At 39.2% G+C, this 27,661-nt stretch overlaps 1 protein-coding gene across 1 annotated transcript in view; it reads right to left on the bottom strand.

Annotated features, from left to right (window-relative positions):
- Nucleotides 1-1,960: 1,960 nt before the first annotated feature.
- LOC112503151 (alpha-(1,4)-fucosyltransferase) overlaps nt 1,961-27,661 on the bottom strand; it is a 32,540-nt gene continuing 6,839 nt past the window's right edge. The window contains exons 2-3 of the mRNA XM_025107220.1: nt 3,247-3,420; nt 1,961-3,023 (exon numbers count right to left, since the gene is read on the bottom strand). Coding sequence (XP_024962988.1) covers nt 2,454-3,023; nt 3,247-3,420 — 744 coding nt within the window. The 3' untranslated portion in view covers nt 1,961-2,453. The remainder of the gene's footprint in view (nt 3,024-3,246; nt 3,421-27,661) is intronic.

The following is a 27,661-nucleotide window of genomic DNA, read 5'->3' as shown; positions in this document are numbered from 1 at the left end:
CTATATTTTGGAAACTAAGTCAAATGAATTCTAATCAACATGACTAGATCCTAATATAATTCTATAAAAAATCCTATAAGGTGCTAACCTGACGCCCAAAAATGACAGATGTCACAAATCTACTATAATCTACGCTTCAAACTCTGACTTCGTATTCAGAATCTTCAGCCATCATGTTCCTTGAAATGTGGAACCATTTCTGCACACGTGTTAGATTCTGGTTGAAACACTTGGAGATGCGCTGGAAGCTTTGTGCGCAAGTCAAGGGCGAAGGAGACCCAAAGACTCAACATGTATAGTGCAGAGGCTCTGTGTCTGTAGTGGTAGCTCTGCATCAAGTTCTTAAGTTTTTTGACGCTTAAGACTTGATCTTCCTTTGCTTGTGTACAGACTTTGTATGTGAGGTACTCCTCTGTACCTGAGTAGCTCTGTCTCTTGTTGACCTGTGTATCTGAGCTCTTGTTCTAGGATGCTTTCTAGACTAAGTCATCTTTAATAGAGTAAGATGCTTCTTACTTACACTTTTATGAAAAGGGTATCTAACAATCTCTCCCTAAATGTAAATAAGAAAACTCTTACTTGAATGGAAATCTAGTCTAGGAAAGCAAGAGGCCAATATGGTCCTCCATATGTAAATTTCTTTATTCAATAATAATTACAAGTACTGAAAAGGAAACTTGATATACGATAACTACAAAATTGATTTTTTCTGAAGGAACACCATTGATTTTCATCCTATATGTTTGGATTAGAAAGCAGATTCTTGTCTCAAGTTTGTTTTATTCATTGTGAGAGATCAAATGGACTCCTATATCACTATCTATTTCTTTGTCTTTATTTGGAGAATATGAAGGGTATCTTTCTCTTTTATGTACTCTAAATTGACATATCTGATATTGAGCTTGTGAGCTTGACTTGATGATTCCTATTTCTAGTAATTATAAATAGATAAGACATCGAGAAAATGATCAATGTTGGAGATTTTACTCCTACGTCTTCTCCTTTTATATGCTTGAGGATCTCGGTTGAAAGCAACTTTTAATTTATTATGAGCTCAAACGATGAATTCAATAACTAATTGTAAATTATTCATTATTATTAATTATAAAGAACTGTTATTAATCTTATAAATTATTTTTTATATTATTATTTTTACTTGATATATTTAGTCATAAAAAAATAAATATAATAATTTTAAAAATGTTTGTTAATTACATAAAACATAAAATATATTTCTTTTGTTTCACAAATAATAAAACTTTGATAAATATTTTAAAAAAATATATTTAATTTAATTATTATTTTTTGAGAAATTATTAATTAATTGAGACATTAACCAACAACTTTGTTGGTATTTATATTATAATATCATATGTAATGGTTATTAAAGTCATTATTTAATATTTATAAAAAAATTGTAATATTATAAATCAAATTAAAATTTTACTAATCCACATTCTATCATTTAGTTTTCGGGTTCGTATTAATTAAAAATATTATATTTTTAGTGATTTGTTTAAATATATTATGAAATGTTAAAAATTTAATGCACTAATTTTCTAATATGTCCGTCCTTTTTGGTCATTTTATATACCTCAACTAATCTTTCAACTAGTTCTCATGAAACATAATTAATTCATCAACTAAAGTATCAACGAGACTCGCTTATATAGTGTATTTTAAAGAATTCGGCAGAAAAGACTAATATACAAAAAAATATAAACTAAACGCGATCTATGTCATCAAAAAATGGTTTATAAATATAGAACATAAAACATAATAGAAAAAGGGCTTATAGGGTTGACCCAAAATGGTGGAAAAATTAACCCATATAACCAAACCATTTAATCCTAAAACCACACTGTTTAACCCATACGGTTTATTTTTTTGGATGAACCATTTATGCATCTCAAAGAATCCTCAAGTTCGGCCATGCAGATGCTTGTATTAATCTACAACATCATATAAAATCCCAATATTAAGCATAAACTTGTATTAATCTACAACACAATCATAAAACCCAATATAAGCATAAGTTTGTACATAGCAAATTGAATCAAAACTAGAGTTCTAATTACCAAATCCATTGTTTGGATGCACAATTTGTCAACATAACTCATGTACATAAATCTGCAAACCAAGATTTATGATACATTCAAACACACTATGTCATCTCCATATAATTCCACTAAAATGATATTGGGTATCCATGCTAGCTTGCACGCACCTCGATTAATCTCATGAAGTGAACAGCCAAGCAACTGACTATCTCAAACCCAAGATCCCTACTATTTTCTTCCTAAACCAAATCTTTGAACCAAAACCAGGTCATATATGAAATATGTTACCCACCCAGGGCGAAGGACGAATGGGTTATTTAGGAGAAAAGTATTTTGATAGTTTTGATAATTTAAGAATACCTCAAATTCTGTCAAAACGTCAGAAAGAATCTGTCAAAAGGCTTGAGCATCTCTGCCTCCTCTTCGGCTAACGGCCTCACAGAGGCGACACGGCAGTGTGTCTAGGCTGGCTGCACGTGTATTCCCATAGTTGCCCAGTAGACCACACCTTCTCCAAGCATGATACTCTGCATAAGCTATTGGATCATCAGCAAGTGCTTTAACATAGGTGGCCAGTTCCTCCATCGACTTAAATTTGGCACCATCAATGATAGAATGCGGAGGTACAAAGTCTCTCACATTTGGTGCTCCAAAATATATAGGAACAGCCCCAGAATCCAAGGCATAAAACAGCTTCTCAGTTATGTAGCTGTCGGTATACGTGTTTTCAATTGCAAGAACAAACTTGTAGTGAGACATGGCACAGTGTAGATGATCCCACCAATGTGGAGATGCATTTGGATCTTTTGCACACTGAGGATAGAGAGAGAGTGCCATATCGAGGCCACCTACATTGTTCAAGCATTTACCAAAAGAATGATGCGACAGCAAGCCGAGTATGCTCTTAGCAAGCTGATTTCTTTGAGGAAGACAACGTGAGGAAGACCAGTAAACAAGAGTATCCTGAAATAAAATTTATGTATGTTATTGTTAGTTTAAAAAGATACACTGCACAGGGCATCACGGGGAAGGGAAATCACCGCCTCCCTGTACCACCAATCATGTGAAAACACATCATTATTTTATTTGATATGCATTTATTTAATTCAACTTTTTATTTGAATAAAGTAATAATGAGTAGGATGGGTGATTTTTATTCATGACAGGGTAGTGGTATGGTACTTACATTGTTCTTGAAGGGAGAGAGATAATAATTACGATTGTTATGATAGAGACCACCAGCATAAGTTGACTGAACATCGTCTTTGGCATGATAACTGATGAAAATGTCTTCAAAACCAGATCTTTTTCGGCCAGCCTCAAGATCCATGTAAACGCGGAGTGGTTCTCCACTGCGTCTCTGCAAGAAAACAAAGTGCATCTGAGCTACCAATCTTGAAAAACAGAAAGTGAATAGGAGAGGCATGTTACTGAAGATAATAGCAAGTAGACGACATTTCTAGCATACTAAACACAAAAAGAGGTGATAAACATCAAAAACCAGAAATTCCACATATTAAAAGCTTGCAAATTTGTCATCCGACTCTCTGGGTTAGGGTAGGGGTCAGGTGAGATATACTAGGCGTTTTTGGTTTAAAAGCATGCAAATTTATTTGCCATCATCAGTCCTATGAAATCACTGATACGAGTGTATCCTTGAATGGTGAACCAACACTAGGAAATGCTTATCATTTGGTATCAGAAAGAAAGAAAGAAAGAAGGTGATTCTAGAAAGAAAGATAGAGATAAGGGGTGACAAATATAAGATATATGAAAGCTTGAATAAAAATCAACTTTACTGAAGTACCAAACTTTACTACCTTGTTCGGTGACGTAGAACACTGGATACCACACTTTTACAAGCTTTCTGGCTTCCACATTCTTTATCACGACAATCCAGTGCTTCGTTCGTACAAAGTGAATAGGTTGGCGTTTTGCTTTAACGAAGTACTTGTATTCTTGTGATATTCACGGGTTCCTTTGTGAACACCCAAGACTTCTCATAACTTAGCGCTTTACAATGACGAATAAAGATGTCTATATACAGGTCTTTCAGATAAGGTTCTTTAATTCTTGATTTTTCCCACCCTGGAGTTTTGAGCTTTTCTGTGAATGGCACATACTTCCTCCAAGGTTGAACACTTGTATTTTGTGGAACAGAAGATGTACAGGGAATGCTTGGTGGATCTATAAATATTGGTTCAGGTTCTTCTTTTAGGTTGAGACTGAAATGGAAAGCTTGACTCATCATCATTTAGATCACCTTCAAAGTCAAATAATAAATCATTTGAATCACCAGCTCCATCTTCAGGTTCAATAGCATAATCCTGAACTCCACCAATTTCTTTTGAGAATACGTCATTAAAACCAACGTTTGCAGACAGACCCAATAGCAACGTTGTTTCTACTGTGGAGATCTCCGGCTTTTCAACCATCGACTCGATCTCTGGATCTGTAGCAACTATGTCTCCAAACCTGTAATCCTTTCCTCAGATTGACTAGGATTTTGCTCATTCAGCTAATCAGATTCTTCACGATCAACCAACTCCGCTCCTTGACTCCTCGAGGTAACAACCACTCTTTGTTTCTTCATCCCCCTTATGGTGATCAGGATCGTCCTAATCATCATGCCTTCGTTTAAGTGTAGTGGCCTGTGCTTGGCAAGTGTTTTCCAAATTTGAAACACGTTCGGACAAAAGATCAATGGAATTTTGCAAATTCTTAATTGATAGGGTAGATGTAGCAATTGTCGAACCAAGCTTTGACAATCTTGAGACTACAACGCTTTGGAAATTAGAAAACTCTAAGGCTCGAACGGTTTGAGAGTCTTCTAAAGATTGTCGTAGCATCCCGACTAAGTCTGCGTCCGCCGAGTTCATGTTCGGTTCTGAGATCATTTTAGCATACAACATAAACTTCAGGTTATCCACCGATTAGTTAGGTTCTGCTTGAGGTTGAGGTGCAGATGGTGGCGACGGAGCACAACTATGTTTTTCTGCCGGTTGCTTTCCGTTCTGGTAAATGCTTTAACCCGTTTATCTCTATTAATGAATCTTGAACAGCCTTTAGGGCATCGTTCAGAAACTCCCTTGACACGAAGTCTGGTAAAGTAACACCTAGATCACTTAAATTGCCAATTGTAACAACAGTTGAGAAAACTGTTGTGCCTAGTTCAATGTTGGAATATCATTAGCAATGGTAGGACTTCCAACTTGTCCTCGTAAAAAGTCAGATGAATCTACTCCGGTCGTTCTGGCTAGTTCACTAGGAACAGTGGATGGAGCAACAGATGCTCTGGACTCCTGTGTACCTAGTAAGTGTATCGGCTCTAGATTCGATGTGCACACAATAGAAGTCGTAGAGTGGGGTTGGAATCTACTTGTTTCAATATCTTGTTCCTACGAGTGAGGAACAGATAGATTATGTGCTATATCCCCGTGAGTATCTAAAACTAACACTTGTTGGGAGGTGTTAGAGTGGCTGGGAGAGGGGTGCATTTTCATAGCTAGGCGGGCTACGTCTTCTTCAATGCTAACATTCAACGAATGAATGTCAACAATATATGTGGGAACTTTGTACTTCTTTTTCTGTTCCTGTCTCACACCCCCCATCTTTTTCTCATTCCCTATCACTCATAGTCTCAGAATTTTTTACTTGAACTCCCTCGTCCATCCTTATTGCATCCAACATTCTATCAATTTTAGCATCAAATTCAAAAGTTGGAAGTTCTTCGATGAAATCAATTTCGTTGCTGGAATGTCTTGTAAGTTTAATAATTCAGCCCCGTCCACATTTTGATCATCTTAATCACCTTGATCATCATCATTATCATTATCATTATCATTATCATTTCCTGGATGAACGCCCGAATCAGTTTCAGTATCTTCTGAACTTGTTGAAGTAGAAGTACTGTTATCAGGAGATTGTGCCAGATCATAGTGTCCCCCCGCCAGACCCCTCTCATTTACATTTTCCCTCATCGCACAACCCTGTGCAAGTACCCTTGTACCTAAACTCTCTCATCTACAGCTAAACCCTCACGACGGTCGGCTGAGACATGGGGTGATCCCGGGGAAAGTTATGCCGGTTCTGGCTGAACTATAGGATATATAACGCTCCTATATTCTAACACAATGAGAACTCTAATTGGCATAGGCTAATAGTTCATCAGGAATATTCATGATCGAATCAAGATCTTCAACTTCGATATGTGGTAGTAAGAATTGCATCTCATAGTCTGGCCCTTATGGTCGATCTAGGCTAGAGGGGATAGCTTTGTTTGACCGCATCATTGCTCGTATAATCAGTTGAAGTAATCGTTGAAAGGGACTGAACTTCTGAGCTTTGGGGGTGAACTTCTTAGCATGAACTAACTCCGCCAACTCATTCTAGATCACCATTGTGAAATCGTAGTGTTGGTTGAACACTATACCATGAAAGAACTTGAGGAAGGAACTGTTGCAAGTGTCTACTCAAGCAGTTTTGGATGTGAGAAACCGTAATCTCTTAGCTGAGTGCGCATCCATAAAACTTGAAAATAGCAGCTAGCAACAGCTACATATTCTGCTTCGGCTGTAGACGTAGATACACAACTCTGCTTCTTTGACACCCAACTTACCAGTTTGTCTCCTAAAAACTGTATGTGACCCGAAGTACTCTTCTTATCTAACATACACCTTGCATGGTCTGCATCTGAGTAAGCAGTCAGTTCAAAACCAGTATCTTTTGGATACCAACGTCCAAGATTAATTGTCCCTTTAAGGCAGCGAAAGATTCGTTTAACAGCACTGAGATGGGACTCCTTTCTGGTATCTCGCTGGTATCTAGCACAGAGATGTGTTGAAAACATAATGTCTGGTCTACAAGAGGTTAAATACATTAAAGAACCAATCATGGCTCGGTAGGTCTTTTGGTCTACAACTTTACCTTATGGATCAACATGTAGTTTTGAACTAGGAGTCATAGGTGTTTTAATTGATGAACAGTTTTCCACATTAAACTTCCTCAAGATATCAGAAATATATTTTGTTGGACAAATGAAAATACCTGAGGATAGTTGTTTACCTTGTAAACCTAAAAAGAAACTTATCTCACCCATCATGCTCATTTTAAATCTACAAACCATCAAGGCTAAAAAATTCTTACAGTATTTAAGATTTGTAGATCCAAATAATATATCGTTCGCTTGCTCTGTTGGGGACTGTAAACAATTACCAAACAATTATATTTAAGAGTCTTTTTCCATTCTGACTTGAGTTGGTTGGAAGTCGGTATAAGGGAATGAAAGATGGATGGGGACGTCATTTTTTCTATGAGAGAGGACCTGGCTCTCGAAATCCACGCTAATTTTTGCACGTAATCGTGATTTCCTATTACAACTCAATCACAATCCCTTGGCATTTAGCATTTGGTATTAGAGCCTAAAATTCAGGTAGCCAATGGCACCCAAAATTCAAGGAGAGCATCGATCTTGGAAGAAACCATTTAGGCGATGGAAGGGAAACATGAACGGGACAACTTTGGTCTCCAATCAGTGAAGAACAACACCCAAATGATTTGGTAAACGCCAATAGAATGAAAGGGCTTGATCAAGAAATCTAGATGGTGATGGAGAAACTGGAATCCTGGAGGCGACAAGGAAAGTCGCCTAACATGCCTAATACAATAGATGGTGATTCATCATGAATTGGCAGTGGATTGAAAGGGAAATGTCAAAGGGATCGTGGTTCTCCGCATCAATTTGTCTCAATCGATGGGAAGTCGTGGTCTGATAAACTCGGCCAATGGAGTGTACGCTACTGATTGGAGGCTTAGGAGGATTGAATTAACGACGTTCAACGGAAACAACCCTAATGGGTCAATTTTTAGGGCTGAGAGATTTTTGCACTCCAACGATTCAAAGAGGCCGAGAAGGTGGCAACAAGAAGGATTTGTATGGAAGCGGATTCCCTCGCTTGGTTTCAATGGACTGATAGTCGTTGTTCGATTGCACTATGGGCCAAATTGAAGGTTTTCTTGATTGGTCAATTTCGATCCACGTTATGGGGAATGTCTTGGGAAGAATTATTAGCACGCTATCAGGAAGGAAGGAACTATAAGAGAGTATCGTCACTCCTTCGAAATCCTATCATCCTCATTTAGAGACCTCACGGTAAATGTTTTGTTGGGGAATTTCATCAATAACTTAAAACCACAAATCCAAGTTGAATTATGTCTTATGGACACAACCCATCTTGTGGAGGACAAAAATATCTAACTATCTAGAGGGTACAAGTCACTGAGAAGGGGTACAATCCATCGATTAGAATCTCAAGTAACGGCTCCTAATATCTATGCGTTTACAACTAATAAGGGACCTGGTATGGTATCGACCAATCGAATAAAAACATTGGAAACTGCTAGATGATTGATGGAGGAGGAACTTCTGAATACACATGCCCAAGACCTCTGTTTCTTGTGATGAAAAGTACAAGGTTGGTCACAAATTTAAGGTAAAGGACCTTATTATCTTGTTGCTACAGGATGATCCCACGGAGGAAGAAGAGATTGGGATTGTGCCCGAAGACGACGAAATCGAGGTTAACCCCGCGCTACAAGTAACCAAATTGTCACTGAATCTAACGGGCGGATTAACGTCTCCTAAAACCATGAGAGCATGGAGGTGATCATATTGATCGACTGTGGCCGTCCCACATTAATTTCAAGGGAGAAATTGGAACAACTACAACTTGCCAAAACGACACGAGTAATTTCGGTGTGAAGGTGGGATCGGCACAGGTTGTATTAGGAAATGGTGTATGCAAGAACGTGGAGCTGTTCCTACCAAAAATTAAAGTACAAACCGATTTCTTTCCCCATGAATTGGGGAGTACCAATGTGATCGTTGGAATGTAGTGGCTAAAGACACTTGGCGAGATGAAAGTCAATTGGAAATCGCATAGAATAGAATTTTGGGTGAACAAAAAACTGTACAAGGGGAACAGAGCTGAACAAGTCGGCAATAGCTTTACGATCATTGATAAAATGTTGGAGTGGGGAGAAGAATTGATGTTACTTGACTTGTACAACATACAAAAAGATAACCAAAAAGTGGGGGTTGAAGTGGTAGACCATTGGGAGGAGGTCGTAAAAACTTCCATTGACATCTTTCAAACCACTACACACACTATACTACTACAACCGAATAAAGCCCCAGTATGTGTTCGACCATATCAATACTTATATGAGCAGGAATATAAGATAAAAGGGTATGTTAGAGAAATGTTGGATGCTCAAGTAATCCAACCTAGAGATAGCCCGTACGCGAGTCAGGTCTTGTTAGTGGCAAAGACAGATAGGAGTTGGAGGTTTTGATGGATTATTGAGCCCTTAATCGAGTCACAGTGGCCAACAAGTTTCCTAACCCTTTAGTCGATGAATTAATCAACGAGTTGCACGGGCTCGCATTTTTTCGAAGTTGGACCTCAAGTCTGGATACCAACAGATCAGGATGAAAGAGAAGAATATCAAAAAAGGGCGTTTCAAACCTACAAGCAACCTTCCAAGCCATCATGAATGACATATTTCGATCGAATTTGCAGTCGTGACAAAGAGCACCGCCAACACTTTACTACTGCACTACAAACGTTCATCTGGTTGTTAAAAGATAAAAATGCGTTTTAAGACAACCTAGAGTCAAGTATTAGGGGCATATCATATCAAGCAATGGGTAGGGCCCAAGTTTGATAAGATTCAACCTATGGTAGAGTCACCATCACCACAAAATCAGAAAGAGTTACAGGGATTTTTTGGGGTTAACAGGGTATTACCGATGTTTGTAAAAGGGCATGGCAATATGGCAAGGTCCCTAACACAACTCATAAAGAAAGAAGGATTTGAATGTTTCCCTGAAGATGAGGTTGCCTTTCAGCAACTGAAAGGAGCAATGACTAAGTTATCGGTCTTAGCGCTCCCTAATTTTTCAGCAAGAGTTCGTCATTGAGACGGATGCTTCAGACATGGGTATGGGTGCACTGTTGAAGCAGCACTAGAGACCATTGGCATTTTTTAGTCACGTGTTACCGGATCGGATATGGTTGCATTCCGTCTATGAACGAGAATTAATGGCTATAGTGCTTGCCATCTGAAAGTGGAAACATTACTTCATAGGCAAAAAAATTGCGGTAAAGACAGATGAACGAAGCTTGGAGTATTTATTAGAATGGGAAGTGGTACCGGAATACCAACGTTGGTTGATGAAGCTAATCGGGTTCGACTTCTCGATCCAATTTAAACCTAGAAAAGAAAATGTGGCCATAAACATGTTTTCACAAGTCAATCATCAAGCCAGGGCTTAGTTACTGTATAAAAGCTCAATCTCGAAATGGTTAGCTCAAAACTCAACCAAGAACCGAAATGGAAGACCATAAAGGAGCAATTAGCTCGGGGAATGGTTCTGTCGGGTCTACAGCTACGAGACAAATTGCTTTTGCATAAAAGAAGGATTATCCTTCATCCAAAGTCGTCCATGATACCACAAATGTTGCGAGAGCTACAGTCAAGAAGTATATTGGGTCAATCGGGATTCTTAAAAAAATCGTAGAATGAAGACAAAATTTGGTGGGAAGAGATGAGAAGCGGACTCCAAACCTATATGAAAAAATGTACTCTACATTGACACCAACTGGTCTATTACAAGCCTTAGCCATTCCTCAATAGGTGTGGTACGACTTACCTATGGACTTTGTAGAAGGCCTCCCAACATTGGAAGGGTACAATGCTTTGTTGGTAGTTGTCAATCATTTAACAAAGTACAACCATTTTATCGAGTTGAAACATCCGTTCACAACTCAAATCGTCCCGCTCGAGTGTTTATAAAATAAGTGATAAGACTATATGACTTTCCAAAATCCATCGTAGCAGATTGGGGCAAGGTCGTCCTCAGCAATTCCCGGGAAGAATTGTGGCGTTTGCAAGACCCTAGACGGAACTATAGTACGACTTATCACCCACGAAGTGATGGGCAGATGACAGTGGTTAATAGGTGTTAGAATGTAAATACGGTATATATTTACTTAGGCCCATTAATCCCATAGGCCCTAGGGTTTCTCTTTTGTCTAGGTTTTCTGTCTATATATATCCTTGTATCCTTTCTTTGTAAAACACAAGTTAAAAGCAATAATATAATCCCTGATTACATGGTATCAGAGCTCGGTTTCGTAACAATCACTAGTTTCACGGATCGAAATTTTTAATCTTCGATTAGGGTTCTTGTTCTTCTAGTTTCGGTTTCTTCCTTGTGTGGGACCGGTTTTGTTGGTTGTTTGTGGGCTTTGGTTTATCCCTGTTATGATCTTTTCCTCGTGGCTGCTGTTTGCTAACTCTCAGATCTGGTCGTATTTCAAAGATACGGCTAGTAGGGTTTGGTTTTTTAGGGTTTCTTGTGCAGCAAGGGTTCTTGATCCTAGGCATTTTGGTTTATGATTTGTCGTTGTCTGGATCTGGTTGCTGCCGTCTCTTTTAATCCAGATATGGGCGTGTTTTTCTTCCTCACGACTTCATATCTGTTTGCGTTAGGGTGCTGCTTCCTCGGTTGTTTGGTGCTGCTGTGATTCGGGGTTGTTTTACTTGATTATTTTGGTCGACAGCAAGCTTTCAGCTGCTGTTTTTTGTTTTTAAACGCTTCATTTTCAGTTTCCTAGGAATGGAAGTGTTTTGTTCGTCAGTTTTTTTGGCACCTGTGAGTCGTTCGCTTTCTGGTTTGCTACCCTTCGTCCTAAGTCCTACGTTCTCTCTTCTGGTTAGTGTTTATTGGAAGATGGCTGGAGAAGACAAAACATCTGACAGTAACAGTAGTTTATGTGTACCCGAGATGCTTCCGGTATATGTTGAGCTCACCGACAACAAGCTTAATGGCTCCAACTACTTTGAGTGGAGCAAAACTATTTGTACCTATCTCCGGAGCATGGAAATGGCTTCTCATCTCACATCGGATCCTCCTAAAGGAAACGGTTTTGATTCATGGTTCCAAAGTGATGCTCGTTCGTACTTGCAAATTATCAATACTATTGAGCCTTCTGTTTCGTCTCTGGTTAGTCACTGTGAATATGTGAAGGAACTTATGGATTATCTTGTTGTTTTGTATTCTGGATAAAGTAACATCTCTCAAATCTCTAGTGTTTGTAAGTCCTTTCATCGGGGAGAACAACAGGACCGATTACTCACTACGTATGCCATGGAGTTCAAGAAAGTGTATGAGAAGCTTAACTCTCTTCTTCCATTAAGTGCTGATATCAAAGCCATGTATACTCGGAGGGAACAAGTGGCTGTTATCAGTTTCTTGACTGGTTTGCAACTAAAATTTGACTATCAGATCTCAGTTCTTGAATGAATCTACTATTCCTTCTCTTCAAGAAACATTTGCCCGTGTTCTTAGGAATGAGAATCTTCAGGCTTCTCAAACTTCTGATCACAACAATGCTAGGCTTGGTCGAGGGGGATTTCGTGGTGGCTACCAAGAAGGATTTCGTAGGGGTCATCGTGGTGGCTCTAGAGGTGGCCACAGTGACCGAGCAACTGACTCACGAGCTACTATTCCAGATTCTGATAATGTTGAGTGTTACTACTACCATGAGTTAGGGTCACACCAAGCGCACATGTAAGAAGCTTTTGGCTAGACATCCGAGGAGTTCATCAGAGCACGTTGCCTCTGCCCTCAAATAGTACTATTACTATACCCACAGAAAAATATGCTCAATTTTTAGGGACTGAGAATTCCACTATTCCGACTACTACATTTGCTGAGACAGGTAACTCTAGTACATGCCTATTATCTTCTGCATCCAAATGGGTCATTGATTCAGGTGCTTTAGATCACCGTAGGGCAATGGTCCGAAGACCGATATGGCAAAAAGATGACAAAGGCGGAAAGGAATTGAGCAAGGGAATAGGGTTGGAGAAAGATTCTGGGCATGCGGGATAAGATACGAGACTTCATTGTGTCCCAGATTGGTGATGGCGCTTCCACGTCTACCTGGTTTGATAACTGGCACCTGCTGTGCCCCCTCTGTCGGCATATCTCTCCCCGTAATATCCTCAGCACTAAGCTTTCCCTCAATGCATGCGTTAAGGACATTATCTGTCAGGGAAACTAGACTTGCCCCCACCAGCGGAACAGTCCCAATCCCCTTTTTCGTGTTTCCTCCCCTCCTGTCCTCTCCCCTTCTGTCCCTAATAAACTCCTCTAGAGAAAAAGGGATGGCCGTCTCACTTCTTTCTCTGTCCATGAGGTCTGGCTCTCCATTTGCCCCAGTGAACCGGATGTTGGGTGGCATCACATGGCCTGGTTCTCTCAAAACATCCCCAAACATGCTTTTGTTCTTTGGGTTGCCCTCAACAGCGTCTGGAGACGCATGATAAGCTTCGGTTCATGGAGGCCTATTCTAACCTGTCTTGTGCTTTCTGTCTTAACGGGCCTGATTCTTATCAGCATCTATTCTTTGAGTGTCCATTTCCTAATCAGGTTTGGAATGGCCTTAACCCCAAGTTGAACCTCCCTGTTATCCCGGATAATTGGGTTGATATTATCAGTATATTCCAGCAAGACACCAGAGGTAAGACCATCTGGTCTATCATTTGGCGTTTAGTGCTTGCTGGAAGTGTCTACCACCTCTGGTAGGAAAGAAATAATCGCATCTTGAAGAATAAGAGAATATCTGCTGACATGGTGGTCAAGACAATCTCTGATGATGTCCGGTCCAGGTTGATTGGCCTTTACCATGAAGCCTTCCCATAATGTTGTCCGTGCTAAGCTTGTCTGGAATCTTCCCTAGTGGTTGGTTTCTTNCTTCTTTCTTCTTCTCTCCCTTTTCTGAGCTTTGATCCTTTCTGGTGGTTGCTTCGGTTTAGCTTCCTCCCAAATCTTGTCCTTGGTTTTGCTTCCTGTTTTTATAAAAAAAGTATAAAAAATCCAAAAAAATTTGTATTTACTTTCTTTTTTCTTGATTGAAGGGGCCGCCCCCTCTATATCAAAAAAAAAAACCCAGTTTAAAGTCACCATTCAAACTCTTCGTAGTGATAATGCAAAAGAATATTTGTCCCAAACATTTCAGTCATATATGATTCAAAATGGCATTCTTCATGAGTCTACGTGTATTGACACACCAGCCCAAAATGGGGTTGCGGAACAAAAGAATCATCATTTCCTAGAGGTGGCTCGGGCACTATTATTTCACATGATTGTTCCTAAAGTCTTCTGGGCTGATGCGGTTGCTACCACATGTTTTCTTATCAATCAAATGCCTTTCGTTGTCTTGGATGGTAAAAGTCTTTTCTCAGTTTTGTTTCCTACAAAATCATTGTTTCCAGTCGACCCAAAGATCTTTGGTAGTTCTTGTTTTGTTCGCGATACCCAACCTCACATAACTAAGTTGGATCCAAAGTCTCTAAAATGTGTCTTTCTTGGTTACTCTCGACTTCAAAAAGGGTATAAGTGTTTTCCCCCATGCTTAATCGATACATTGTACACGAGACGTTACATTACATGAGAATATACCCTTCTTTCCTATGTCCACTCCTTGCAACCTAAGAGATAATGATGACTTGTTGGTGTATACCATACCTGTTCCTAGGGATGGTGATTTGACCCGACCCGGTGGGGAACCCGGTTCACCCGACCCGGACGGGGACGGGGAATCCCCGCTAAAACGGGTACCGGGGCCGGGGATCCCCGGTAGAGGCAAACCGGGGTTGGGGCCGGGGCCGGGTATTGTATCCCCCGACCCGCCCCGTACCCGGTGTATTCAATATTGACTATTTGACTTATTTCATATTTGGGCTTTGGCTTTGGGGCGTGGGCAGTTGGGCTTTTGATTATACTGATACACATAGTCACGCACAGCACTCACGCACACTCTCACGAAGTCACGATTCATCTCTTCTCAAATCTCAATCACACAGCAGTCCCGAACGTCGGTTCACAACTCACAAGTCACAACCCTCGTCGGCTCACCGCACACACCACAGGTCCACAAGACCCAACACTCTCGTCGGCCGGCTCGTTCTACTCCTCGTCACAACCCACGACTCAATCGAGGAGTAATCGACCAACACAGCAACACAGCCAACACTCAAACTCTCAAACAGTAACACTCAAACCCAGTCGTCTTCTCTTCTTCATCGATTTGCAGCAGTGAGCCACAGGTCGTCTTCTCTTCTTCATCGATTTGCAACAGTGAGCCACAGCCACCGGTCGTCTTCTTCGAGCCTTCGAGGTCAGTCTTTTCTTTTTTAGTGTTGAATATAGTGAATACAGTGATGTGAGTTCTAATTTAAGTGTTGAATATAGTGAATACAGTGATGTGAGTTCTAATTTGAGTGTTGAATACGGTGAATACAGTGTTGACCGGGGGTTGACCGAAATTTGACTGGGGCCGAAAAGTAAATGCCCGTACCCGCCGGGGGCTGGGGCCGGGGCCGGGGCCGGGGATTGTGGATATAAACCGGGGCCGAGGCCGGGGATTGCAAACCCCGCCCCATTGCCATCCCTACCTGTTCCCGAGTCTACTACCCCATCCGACTCGACACAGACCCAAGGGCCTACTAAACCATTGATAGATCATGTATATAATAGGCAGCAACGACCTACATCAGATCCCGACCCAACACCATCTTCATCATCGTCTGCAGATCCGCCTAATGATGATCCTCTTGCTTCGAGTGATCCACCACCTTCCGATACACACAGGTTCTGATCTTGATGTTCCCATTGCTCTTCGGAAAGGTAAGCGCTCATGAACTTACCCTATTTCTTCTGTTGTTTCCTATGATAAACTTTCTTCAAGTTATCGTTCTTTGATCTCTACATTTGATTCTTTATCTGTTCCTAAAACGATTGGTGAAGCTTTGGCCCATCCTAGATGGCGGGATGCTATGATTGATGAGATGAATGCTCTCGATCATAATGATACATGGGATTTTGTAGAGTCACTTGTTGGCAAAAAGGCAATTGGTGTAAATGGGTATTCACTGTGAAAGTTAATCCAGATGAATCCGTGGCTCGTCTAAAAGCCCGATTAGTAGCCAAAGGATATGCTCAGACTTAAGGGTCGAATACCACGAGACATTTTCTCCTAGCTAAGGTACCCTTCATCCGCCTATTTGGTTCATTAAATGACTGGGTACTACACAAACTGGATGTGAAAAATGCCTTCTTGCATGGTGATCTACATGAGGAAGTCCATATAGAGCAACCACGTGGGTTTTTATTGCTCAGGGGGAGTCTGGGACAGTCTATAAACTGCGTAGATCATTGTATGGTTTAAAGCAATCCCCTTGTGAAAAGTTTTGACGGTTTAATGTCGTAGTGACTGAATTCGGCTTATGGAGGAGCTCTTATGATCATTTTGTGTTCCTTACTTCGTCATCTTTTGGATGTATTCTACTAGTGGCATCCGTTGATGACATTGTGATTATTGGGAGTGATGAGACTAGGATCAAGAAGCTAAAAGATTTCTTTGCGTCTCGGTTTCAAACAAAGGACCTAGGTCCTTTAAAATACTTCTTAAGAATTGAAGTATCTCGTACTCGGAAAGGGATATGTTTGCCTCAACGGAAATATTATTTGGACAAATTGAATGATTCTGGTATGATTGAAACAAAACCTTGTGAGGCCCCAATGATTCCAAATATGAAATTGAAAGCGGATGATTGAGATCTATTTGAGGATCCAGAAAAGTACTGAAGAATCGTGGGAAAGCTAAACTACCTGATGATTACACATTCTGACATCGCTTTTCTAGTGAGTGTAGTAAGTCAGTTTATGTCATCTCCGAGAACTCCACATTGGGACGCTGTTAGGCAGATACTGAAGTACCCAAAAGGTGCTCCTGATCTTTGGTATCCTTTATCAAAATCACGATCATCATGTCATAGAAGGGTTCACAGATGCCAACTATAATGGAGATCCTACTACTAGGCGGTCTACGACAGGCTATTGTGTATTGGTTGGAGGGAATCTAGTTTCGTGGAAAAGCAAGAAACAGAATGTGGTTTCCCGGTCAAGTGTTGAATCTGAATACAGGGTTATGGCCCAAAGCACTTGTGAGCTAATATGGTTGCGTAATCTGCCAGGTGAAATTGGGTTTGCTCAATTTAAACCAATTAACCTATATTGTGATAATGAGGCGGCTATCCACATTACGAACAATCGCGTGTTTCATGAAAGAACAAAACACATCGAGGTTGACTGCCATTTCACTCGTGAAAAGCTACAAGATGGAATCATCTCAACTCCCTTTGTTCGAACAGGAAGACAACTTGCTGATGTCTTCACCAAAGCATTACCTGGTTCGCGAATATCTTTATTTGTAACAAGCTGAGCATGATTAACATCTATGCTCCAGCTTGAGGGGGAGTGTTAGAATGTAAATACGGTATATATTTACTTAGGCCCATTAAGCCCATGGGACCTTAGGGCTTCTCTTTTGTCTAGGTTTTCTATCTATATACATTCTTGTATCCTTTCTTTGTAAAACACAAGTTAAAAGCAACAATATAATCCCTGATTACAATAGGGATGTTGAAACACACCTCCCTTGTTTCGCCGTAGCACAACCAAACAAATGGGCAACTTGGCTATCGTTGAACTCGTACAATACGTCTTTTTCATTCAGCTGCTAAGTCAACTCCGTTTCAGCTGTTGTATGGACGAGAACCACCCCATATCGTGCCTTTTCCAGCAGGGGAGCCGACCAATACAGTCGTGGATCAGCTCTTACTGGATTGTGTCAAGATGATAAAGGATTTACAGCGACAACTGTTATGAGCCGCTTGTTTTTTTCTGATCTTTCTATTTTCTTTTCATATTCTCGAGAATTAGGATAGGCATCCTAACAGACCGGTAGACTTGAACCTTGTTCCTACATGACCCGATCAATTCGACTGAATTACCTCGGATGCCTGTGCCCATAAGAAATCGCGGACTCGACAGACCAACACCGTCAAGACATTGAGTTTGAAGTCGGGACTAAAGTGTACTTAAAAATGCGACCTTATAGGCAATCGACTATGGCGGGAATCAGTTTTGTGAAGTTGGCACCCCGATATTATGGAACCTTTGTGGTAATTGAACGGGTCGGCAGGTCTCATATTGCTACAACTACCACAGGAGAGTGTTGTTCATCCGGTGTTCCATGTTTCTCAATTGAAAGTGATTGTAGGGGATCACGTTGACTCGGTCCCACTACCAACGACCTCAGGCACCGATCGGGAGTTGAACACCAAAACAGAAAAGTTGAAAGGGGTTCGTTTTCGACAAAATAATGATGTGGAACCAGAACGGAGGACACAAGGTAGCTTACAAAGTCATTTGCCAACAATTCCTTTCGTTACACCTTATAGACAAGGTGACTCATAGCAAGGAAAGTGTTGATAAGCCACCAATAGTCAAGGTGTATTCTAGAAAGAAAGGGAGAGATAAGGGGTGACAAAATGTATGCTTACTCTATAGGATGAAAGGTAAGAGACTCCATTATGACTTGAGTCGGTTAGAAGTCGGTATAAAATAAGGGAGTGAAGGATGGATGGGGACATCATTTTCTTTGTAAGATCTCTCATTGTGGAGAGGACATGGCTCTCGAAACGCATGCTAATTTTTCCTGTAATTTTGATTTCCTATTACAATTCAATTGTGATCCCTTGGCATCTGTCATCCTCCTATCCATTTCCCACTTTGAAAGGGTTATTTGATAAGATAAAGGTCAACACTGGTTCCTTACTGCAACATTTGGCCTAGGGCCAAGCTTCCCTTACCTTACTTTCAATGAGCCGTCAGCATTTTGGATCCGTCAAAGTTGGTCGCCAGAGTTGGTCATCAGAGATGGTAATAAGAGTTGGTGGTCAGAGTTGATTGTTAGAGTTGGTCATCCGTACTTGAACCATCAACATTTGGGATTTCCTTACACACCACCTAACAATTATTAAGTATGATTCCTTATGCGCGAAGCTTACTACGTTTTGGAATACTACTTTCAGGAAAGGGAGACAAAACCAACTTTCAAAAAAGGTGCTCAAACAAATAGTGGTCCAAAAAACTGCAGTTGTCCTCTTTTATAATTGGCTGCCAATTTATGTACTTCTGGACAAATCCCCTTCTTAGCTTCTTTTGCTTTAATTTTTGCTAGAGTTACTATCCTCTCTCCTATATATAGTAGAGGCTCCTCCCCTTTAAGGTTGGTTGATGAATATATGAAAACTTGATAGAGATTCTGTTACATAATCAAAGGATTACTTTATAAGATTGGATTACTAGAAAATTACTAATGGTCCACATTTGGGAAAATGAAGAACACGATACAGAGACTCAAAATCCATAAAAGGATCCTAGGGAAGAATTCCCTCAAAGCAGGTGCTAAGAGTCAACTGAATGGTTATTTTCTATATGCCCCTCACACAAGCATACCCTCCTTATTTTACAACCAAAGTATTAACTAATTCCCTAATGGGTCTTAGGCCGTCTAACATAGACTTTCCAAATGGTAAGCTTAGAAATAGTTGGGCTTAATAGACTAGCTTGGTTGATACTGCATCACTTGGCCCTCCATCAAAATCAGTCTCGTCCTCAAGACGAGCATCATCAGGGAATTGACTTTGCATGATCATTGCATCCTCCCATGTTTCCTCTTAAAGCATCCTCTCCACTGATTGAGCCATTGAAGAAAAATATCCCCTTGACGGTCATAAAAGCGAGTCGCTCGGATGGCTTCTAGAAACAACTGATTCGTTACATCTAAAATTGAATTTGGCCGATAAAGATGGCTTGATAGTGATCCCTAGTCAGATTTCTTCAACAACGAAATGTGAAAAACAAGATACACTACACTTTGGACGATGGAGCCAATTGTAGGCGTATGCTACCGGACTAACCTTCTCTATGATTTGGAATTAACCGAAATACCAAGTTGCTAACTTTTGATTAATGCATTGCGCCATAGATACTTGCCAATAAGGACGTAACTTGACATATACTTGTTCGCCGACTTCGAAAACCACACTATGCCTTTTTTTTATCTGCATGGGCCTTCATCAGAGATATGCATGTAGTAAGTGTAATTTCAATTGCTTTTAAGGCCTCAACCCCATCTTTTTAACTCCTGCCCATACACAACCTCAAAGCGAGAAATATCGGTCAACCCATGAAATGTGGAATTATACCCAAATTCTGTCCATGGAACCCACATAAACCCAGAACGTGGTTGATCAATAGCAAAATAGCGCAAATAAGCTTCCAGACAACGATTTATTACTTCCATTTCTCCATCCGATTTCAGGTGATAAGAACTCATATGCAGATGAATACCTTGAAGACGATACATTTCTTGCCAAAAGTGACTCATAAAGAGGGGGTCACGATATCTGACAATAGATTAAGAATACCGTGAAGTCGGATAATCTCCTAAACAAAGACATCTGTGATATTTCGGGCCGTGTACAGGTGTTTGAGGAGAAAGAAATTACTATACTCGGATAGTAGGTCCACCACGAGTAACCATCAAACCCCTTGGATTTAGGCAACCCGAGAATCAAATCCATAGATAAATGCTCCCAAATAGCTTTCAGAATGTCCGAGGGTTGTAATAAACATGCGGGAGTCAACGAACTCGACTTGCAGCGCTAACATACACCACACGACTACAAAAAATATTGCATAGCATAACCTATGCCCAGCCAATGGAGATTTGAGCAATTCGATGATATGTTCATTAATAATATGAATGTACCCCTAGTAAAAGATGTGTGAAACTCAATACTGAAATCCATTTCGAATTTTGTGAGATGACCAATCGATTTTTGCGATATAGGAAGTCGTTGTGTACAGAATAAGGAAGTCTGGGCTGTAGCACTTGTGAATGAGTTGCCGAATATTTGGATTGGACTTAGCTTCCTCTAATATTTGAGCACCTTACCCAAACTGTTGGTACATCATTGAATTCAATTCTCTGTCATCATTACATCTTGAAAGAGTATCAGCAGTTTTATTTTCTCGACCCGCCTTGTAACAAATTTCAAAATGATACCCGAGAAGTTTGGCCACGGAGTAGTGATACATTGAAGTAAGAGATGTTTGAGACTCTTATGATCTGTGTACACTACAAAGGTAGTTCCCAACAGATAACTCCACCAATGTTGAACGGCGAGAGCCAACGCCATAATTTCCCGCTCATAGACAGATTCCGTGAGGTTTCAATCACCCAACGCCTTACTGAAAAGAGCGATAGTATGTTGTTGTTGCATTAAGACTGCCTCGAATCCTCATCCTGAAGCATCGCATTCCACTACAAATGAGATTGAAAAATTCGGTAAAGCCAACACGGGGCCGACGTGATGGTAGTGTGAGGGAGATCGAAAGATTGTCTTGTTGACTTGTTCCAATGGAAATCATCTTTTTCTTGGCAATTCGGTCAACGGTTTAGCAACAAATTCGTAATTTCAAACAAACTAACGGTAATAACCGGTCAGGCCAACAAAACCACAAACTCCTTTAACTTGCTTTGGAGTTGGCCAACCTAGTACTTTTTTAGGAACCATCGAGACTCCCTTCCCATTTAAAATATGGCCTAGATATTCCACCAATTGACCGAATAAGCATTTCTTTTGATTCGCCACAAGCTGGTTAGCCATCAAAATGTGTAATGTCGAAGAAAGGTCGCGAAGGTGCTCCTTGCACGTTGGACAATACACCAAAATATTGTTGAAAAAAGTCGACCACGCACTTACTTAAATATGGACGAAATATATCGTTCATAATTGGTTGAAACGTTGCACGACTGTTAGCGAGTCCGAATGGCATCATGAGGTATTCGTAATGGTCATCATGTGTTTGAAAAGCCACTTTTTCCACAATTTCTGGCATCATTCTAATATGATCATAACCCAATTTGACATCCAATTTAGTGAGAAAACGTGTACCAGACAATTCGTTGATTAATTCCTCCAAAACGGGAATCAAATACTTAGTAGGAAGGGTAGCTTTGTTTAAAGCTCCATAATCGACACACATTCTCTAGGTTCGATCTTTCATTTGTACAAAAATCACTAGACTAGAATAAACACTATTACTCGAACATATAACCCCCAGAGACTGCAGCTCTTAAACCTGCGCATGAGGATAACGATAAGGTCGTACACACACTAGACCTGGCTCGGTAACAGATTTATAACATGATCCTTACCACGGACAAGAGGTAACCTTGTTAGTTCACTGAAAACAGGAGCAAAATCCACAAACAATTGTTGTAATTATTGTGATTGATGTTGGGAAAGTTCAAAGTAGAACCAAGGAATTTGATGCCAAAACCTCATGGACTAACATTCCCAGTTATGAATGTCATCTCCCAAAGGTCTGTAACCATTTGATTCTCAACACCATATCCAAACTTCCCATCTCGAATAACAACCAAACGTTCCCAAGGTAATTGGTACTTCCAAGTGTCGTCCTTCGCACAATTTAATTTGCAAACTAACTAATGAGGAACCGAAGATCCAACACATCAGCTAATCGACCATGAGCGAAATTATGGGTGACACCACTATCCACCAATACAACAATAGGAATTCTCGTAAGTCATAGCAAACCATCGAATTTGACCGTTTGCAGTCTCGATTTGGAAATATCCTTTGCACTCATAAACTCAATAACAGAGCACTCACTTATTTCTATCTTCTGTTCGTTCAACACCTCATCACATGTAATCACATCAATCGAACAAAGCTTTTCCTTGAACTCTGATTTTTCATTGTCGGGCAAAAAGGATAACTCTAAAATATGCCTCTCACCATTTATACCATGGTCCGAGTTATTGACCACATTTAAAACACGACTCCTATTTGAAGTAATCCTCCCACAATGTCTGTCTCAACGTACGAGAACCCCGATTTCGAGAGGATGAGTTTTGCGTTTATTCGTTGTGTATAGGACCACCTACTATCGAGTTAGACGACGTTCGAGATGGTTCCACTCATGTTGACTGTCGATGTTCATGCCAACATTAGGATTATGGGCTCTAATTCCTTTTTGGCCCACACGAGTGAACGAGAGCCCAGATAGATTTTTATCAGAAAACAAATAATGTCGCTAATATCAATACCTCATTGTCAAGACCGAGTTCTCCGATAGATGCAACATCTCCTCCACATGTTTTGCCAAATACATGGCATCTAATCGAGTTTGAGGGCGATATAGACATGCCCATTGTTTGACTACGGTTGTAAATCAATCAATCAAGGAACAAGGTATAGCAGATACCGCAATCATCTATGTAACCACAGATTGAATATGTCGGTTTAATTGTAGATAGTTGTTCATATAGGTCCTAGATCTTCAATCCACTAAATCTCTGTAAGAGTTCTTGATTTAATTGCTCCCACGTCAATTCTCCATGTATTTCCTTTACCATTGCAAACCAAAGTGAGCAGCTCCAGACATGTTGATCTGTCAGGATCAACATATTAGTCGGTATTCCATGAATCTTAAAATACAACTCTACTTTAGCAATCCAACCACGAGGATCGAAACTGAAGAATTTCAGAAGTTTGATCTTCTTCACAGCATAGTATAGATTCTCCCTAGCTCATCCTAATTGCATGGCTGGCACAATTCTGACTACTATAACCACGCTTACCAACCCCTGGTGTGTAATCGACATGTTGTTAGCTTCAACTCGTTTGAATAAGAATCTGCAATTACCGAGGAGGCCATTGAGAAAGTCTTTTTTATTCCTTTGTCTCAAACTTCGGAATTGACATTGAAAGGTGGAGTATGAGATTCCGTTCAGGAACCTTCTGCTGGTTTTAAATTCTTCCCCTTTAAGTTGACCTTTCTTTCTAAATATTTGTATTTGGTGTACTAGCTTCACAATTATATACATCAGTTGACGTTTGTTACTTTTGTACCTCTCGATCGTATCACTCTAGAGATAATCCGGCTATTTTTAACATTTTTCCCATCCTGCACTAGTCTTACCAAACACATAAAGAAAACTCAATATGTCATGTCATAATCTTACCAAACACTTCAATAGTTCTGTCATGCCCGGTATACGTAACAAACGCAAGGCATTTAATTTTCCACATCAATAGTCGTGTCTCCATGTTCTAGTTAACTAAGATGCCTACTTTGGCACAAACAAAACATGTTCCCAAACAAACAAAACATGTTCCCAACCAAACAAAACATGTTCCCAACCAAACAAAACATTTTCTGAAGTAAAAAAAGTACGGCAAGTATCTTTATCTCTCTCACAGACCTCTTAATATTCCTCAATTCAACAAAGTACAGTGCCTCCCCACTCTCTCAAAAGACCTCAACCCCTTTCTATTTGACTTAGACACCTATATATAGTACTTATATTATATATACGTGTGTGTGTTAAACCATATAATAGATATATTATACTATATCTTTTTTTGGAGGAATATATTATACAATATAGTATATATTATATTTTACATTATAAATATAAATATATAGGGGTAGGTTCAAACGAGAACGCTAACTATTTAGTAAAACAAGAAAAAGATCGTTAATGTACAAAATCATATATGATTCACGTAACAAATCATACATGATCCGGGCGACTTTGCCTGCGACTTAAGTGGCCTCAAAAGTCGCCCGCTTCTATTTAATGTAAAATCACGTGTGATTTTGTACATTAACGACCTTTTTCTTGTTTTCTTAAATAGTTAGCATTCTCGTTGAACCTCCCTATATATATATATATATATATATATATATATAGGGTTGGGTTCACGTGAGACCAGGCTGTTTTCGTGAGACCCATGAGACCACATTTTTACACTTGAAACTTCACAGCAAAAACACTGTGAAGGTTTAAAAAAGTCGAACCTTCATAGCAAAAACACTGTGAACGTTACCTTCACAGCATTTTGCTGTTGAAGTTTCAAGTGTAAAAAGTTGGTCTCACGGGTCTCACGAAAACAGGCTGGTCTCACGTGATCCCAAGTCTATATATCTATATATATATATATATATATATATTAACTCCTGGAAGTAGAATGCATATTATATTCAGGTATATTATATATATTTTGTGTATAATATATATATATATATGTTTCTGTGTATAATGCGGCAGTGGAGTGCACAGTGGTCTATGTATATTGTGTATAATGTGTGTGTATAGGTGTGTGTAGTATACAAGGTTTTAAAAGGCGGAATCAAGCCTTGAGGTGTTTTCTCTCGACGAGGCAAGGCGTAAGCCTTGAGGCGGTCCGAGGTGTAAGCCTGAAGCGAAAATATATGTATACCACACGAATATATATAGGGGATGTTTCATTTACAAACCATACAAACCAATCTTAACCGTCCATCTAGTCTAATAAATATTTGATTTCATTTTGTTTCCTAATCTAAAGTCATGATCATAATGAATGAACCTTATCATCTTCCATATATATCTCAATCATAATAATGAATCATGATAATTGTCCATAAATATCTCTATTGTTTTCTAATATAAGCATTGTTTATGGTTTGTATAGTTTGTTAAAATTAGATGGTTTGCAAATGAAACGTCCTCTATATATACTACACAAATATATATATATATATATATATATATACATACCAAAATATATACTACACAAACATAACATTATACACAAAATATATTATACATAAAATATACACATAACATTATACACAAAATATATTATACTACACAAACATAACATTATACACAAACATAACATTATACACAAACATAACATCATACACAAAATATATTATGCACATATATATGCATTCCACTACATTATACACAGAAAATATGCAATACCTAAATATAACATGAATCCACTCCCACATACTAACTGTACACGGACTTTTGAAAGTAAAAGCAGAATATAAGGAATTGCAACATAAAATAGTTGCAAAGAAACAAGGTATTCCAGGAGTTGAAATATATTGTAATATAGTATATATTATTGGGAGAAGTTCATAAAAACCCAACGAACTATCCCATTTTGAATGATCATGTCCCTGAACTATTTCTTTTTTTGAATGAAAAAACCATTAAACTTTCTCATTTTGAATGATTAAGTCCCCAAAACTATTTTCTTCAATGAAAAATTCATGAAATTTTCTTATTTTGAATGATTTAAGACCCTGAACATTTTTTTGTACGTAAATAAGCCATCAAACATTTAAAAATTGATTACCTACATCCTTTTAATAAAAAACTATCTATAACCAACTAGAAAGGTCTTAAAAGGAGAAACATAAATCAGTTTTACCGTTTCCAAACCCTACGCCCTTCAAACCCCTCGCAAACAACAATATCACTCCCCCTCACCACTCCCTATCGTTCCATCATTGTCCGTTCTTCATATCTGCTTTCACACCTTCACAATGTTGGCCCCTGCCATTAATCTCCATCTTTTTTTATCTATTTTTAGGGGGTTACAATTAGTTTTACTTTTAAGACCTTTCTAGTTGGTTACAGCTAGTTTTTATTGGGTTAAAATGAAAGTTACCAATTTTTAGAAGTTGATGGTTTATTTTATTAAAAAAAATGTTTAGGCACTTAATCATTCAAAATGAAGGAACTTTAATGGTTTTTTCCTTAAAAAAATAGTTAGGGGACTTGCTCTTTCAAAATGAGAAAGTTTAATGGTTTTTCATTCAAAAAAATAGTTCAAGGACTTGATCATTTAAAATGAGATAGTTCCTTGGGTTTTTCTGAATTTTTCCCTGTAATATGCATATATATATAGACATAAGTTAAATATTATATAGTATTTTATCAAAAAAAGATATAGTATAATATATTTTTTATATAGTTTAACTTATATACAATATAAGTAATGTATATAATATATATAAAGATATACGTGTTAAACAGAGAGAGTCCAGAGGTCTCTTGAGAGCGGGGGAGATAGAGATTTTGTTATTACCATCCAACCGAATCCAAAGGAAAATCCATGGACCGACCCCATCATCTCGCGGATTCTTCCCCCAACTAACGAAGAGATCGGGAAAAGAAGTTCACGACCCGTGGGCCTTCTACCTACACGCCCTTTTTGACTTTGGACCTATAGGTGTACTTTGTTGACTTGAGGAATATTAAGAGGTTTGTGAGAGAGAAATATTCGTCGTACATTTTTTACTTGAGAAAAAGTTGTTGGAGAACAAGATAGAGATATGCCTCCTCACTGCCCTAGAAAAGTAAGGTGCACGCCTTGTCCAGGGCTTGTGAGGCAGCGCCTCAGGAACGATTTTTTATCACTGCGCCTCAAGGCGAACGCCTCATTCTTCTATAAAAAACCATGGTAGTGTATATATATATATAGGGTTGGGTTCCAATGCGAAGGGAAATTATGGTGAGAAAGGTAAAAAGATATTTCCACCCTTTGATCAATCATAATTGAATGTCAACACTAATGATGTTAAACCCCATAATGCAAAATGTAAAAAGTAATGAAAAACAATAAGTGATGAAGAACCAGAAGATCGATGAAGACATCAAGGCAGAAAAGACTAAGTCTGGATCGATGGAAAGACTAACTAGAGCATCGATGGAAAGACCAACCATCGAACCGATGGACCA

Source organism: Cynara cardunculus, unplaced genomic scaffold (assembly GCF_001531365.2).
Source record: "Cynara cardunculus var. scolymus isolate 2C unplaced genomic scaffold, CcrdV1 Un_Scaffold_2610, whole genome shotgun sequence".
NCBI lineage: Eukaryota > Viridiplantae > Streptophyta > Magnoliopsida > Asterales > Asteraceae > Cynara > Cynara cardunculus.
The sequence above is the reverse complement of the archived record's forward strand: the minus strand, read 5'-3'. Positions and strand labels throughout refer to the sequence as shown.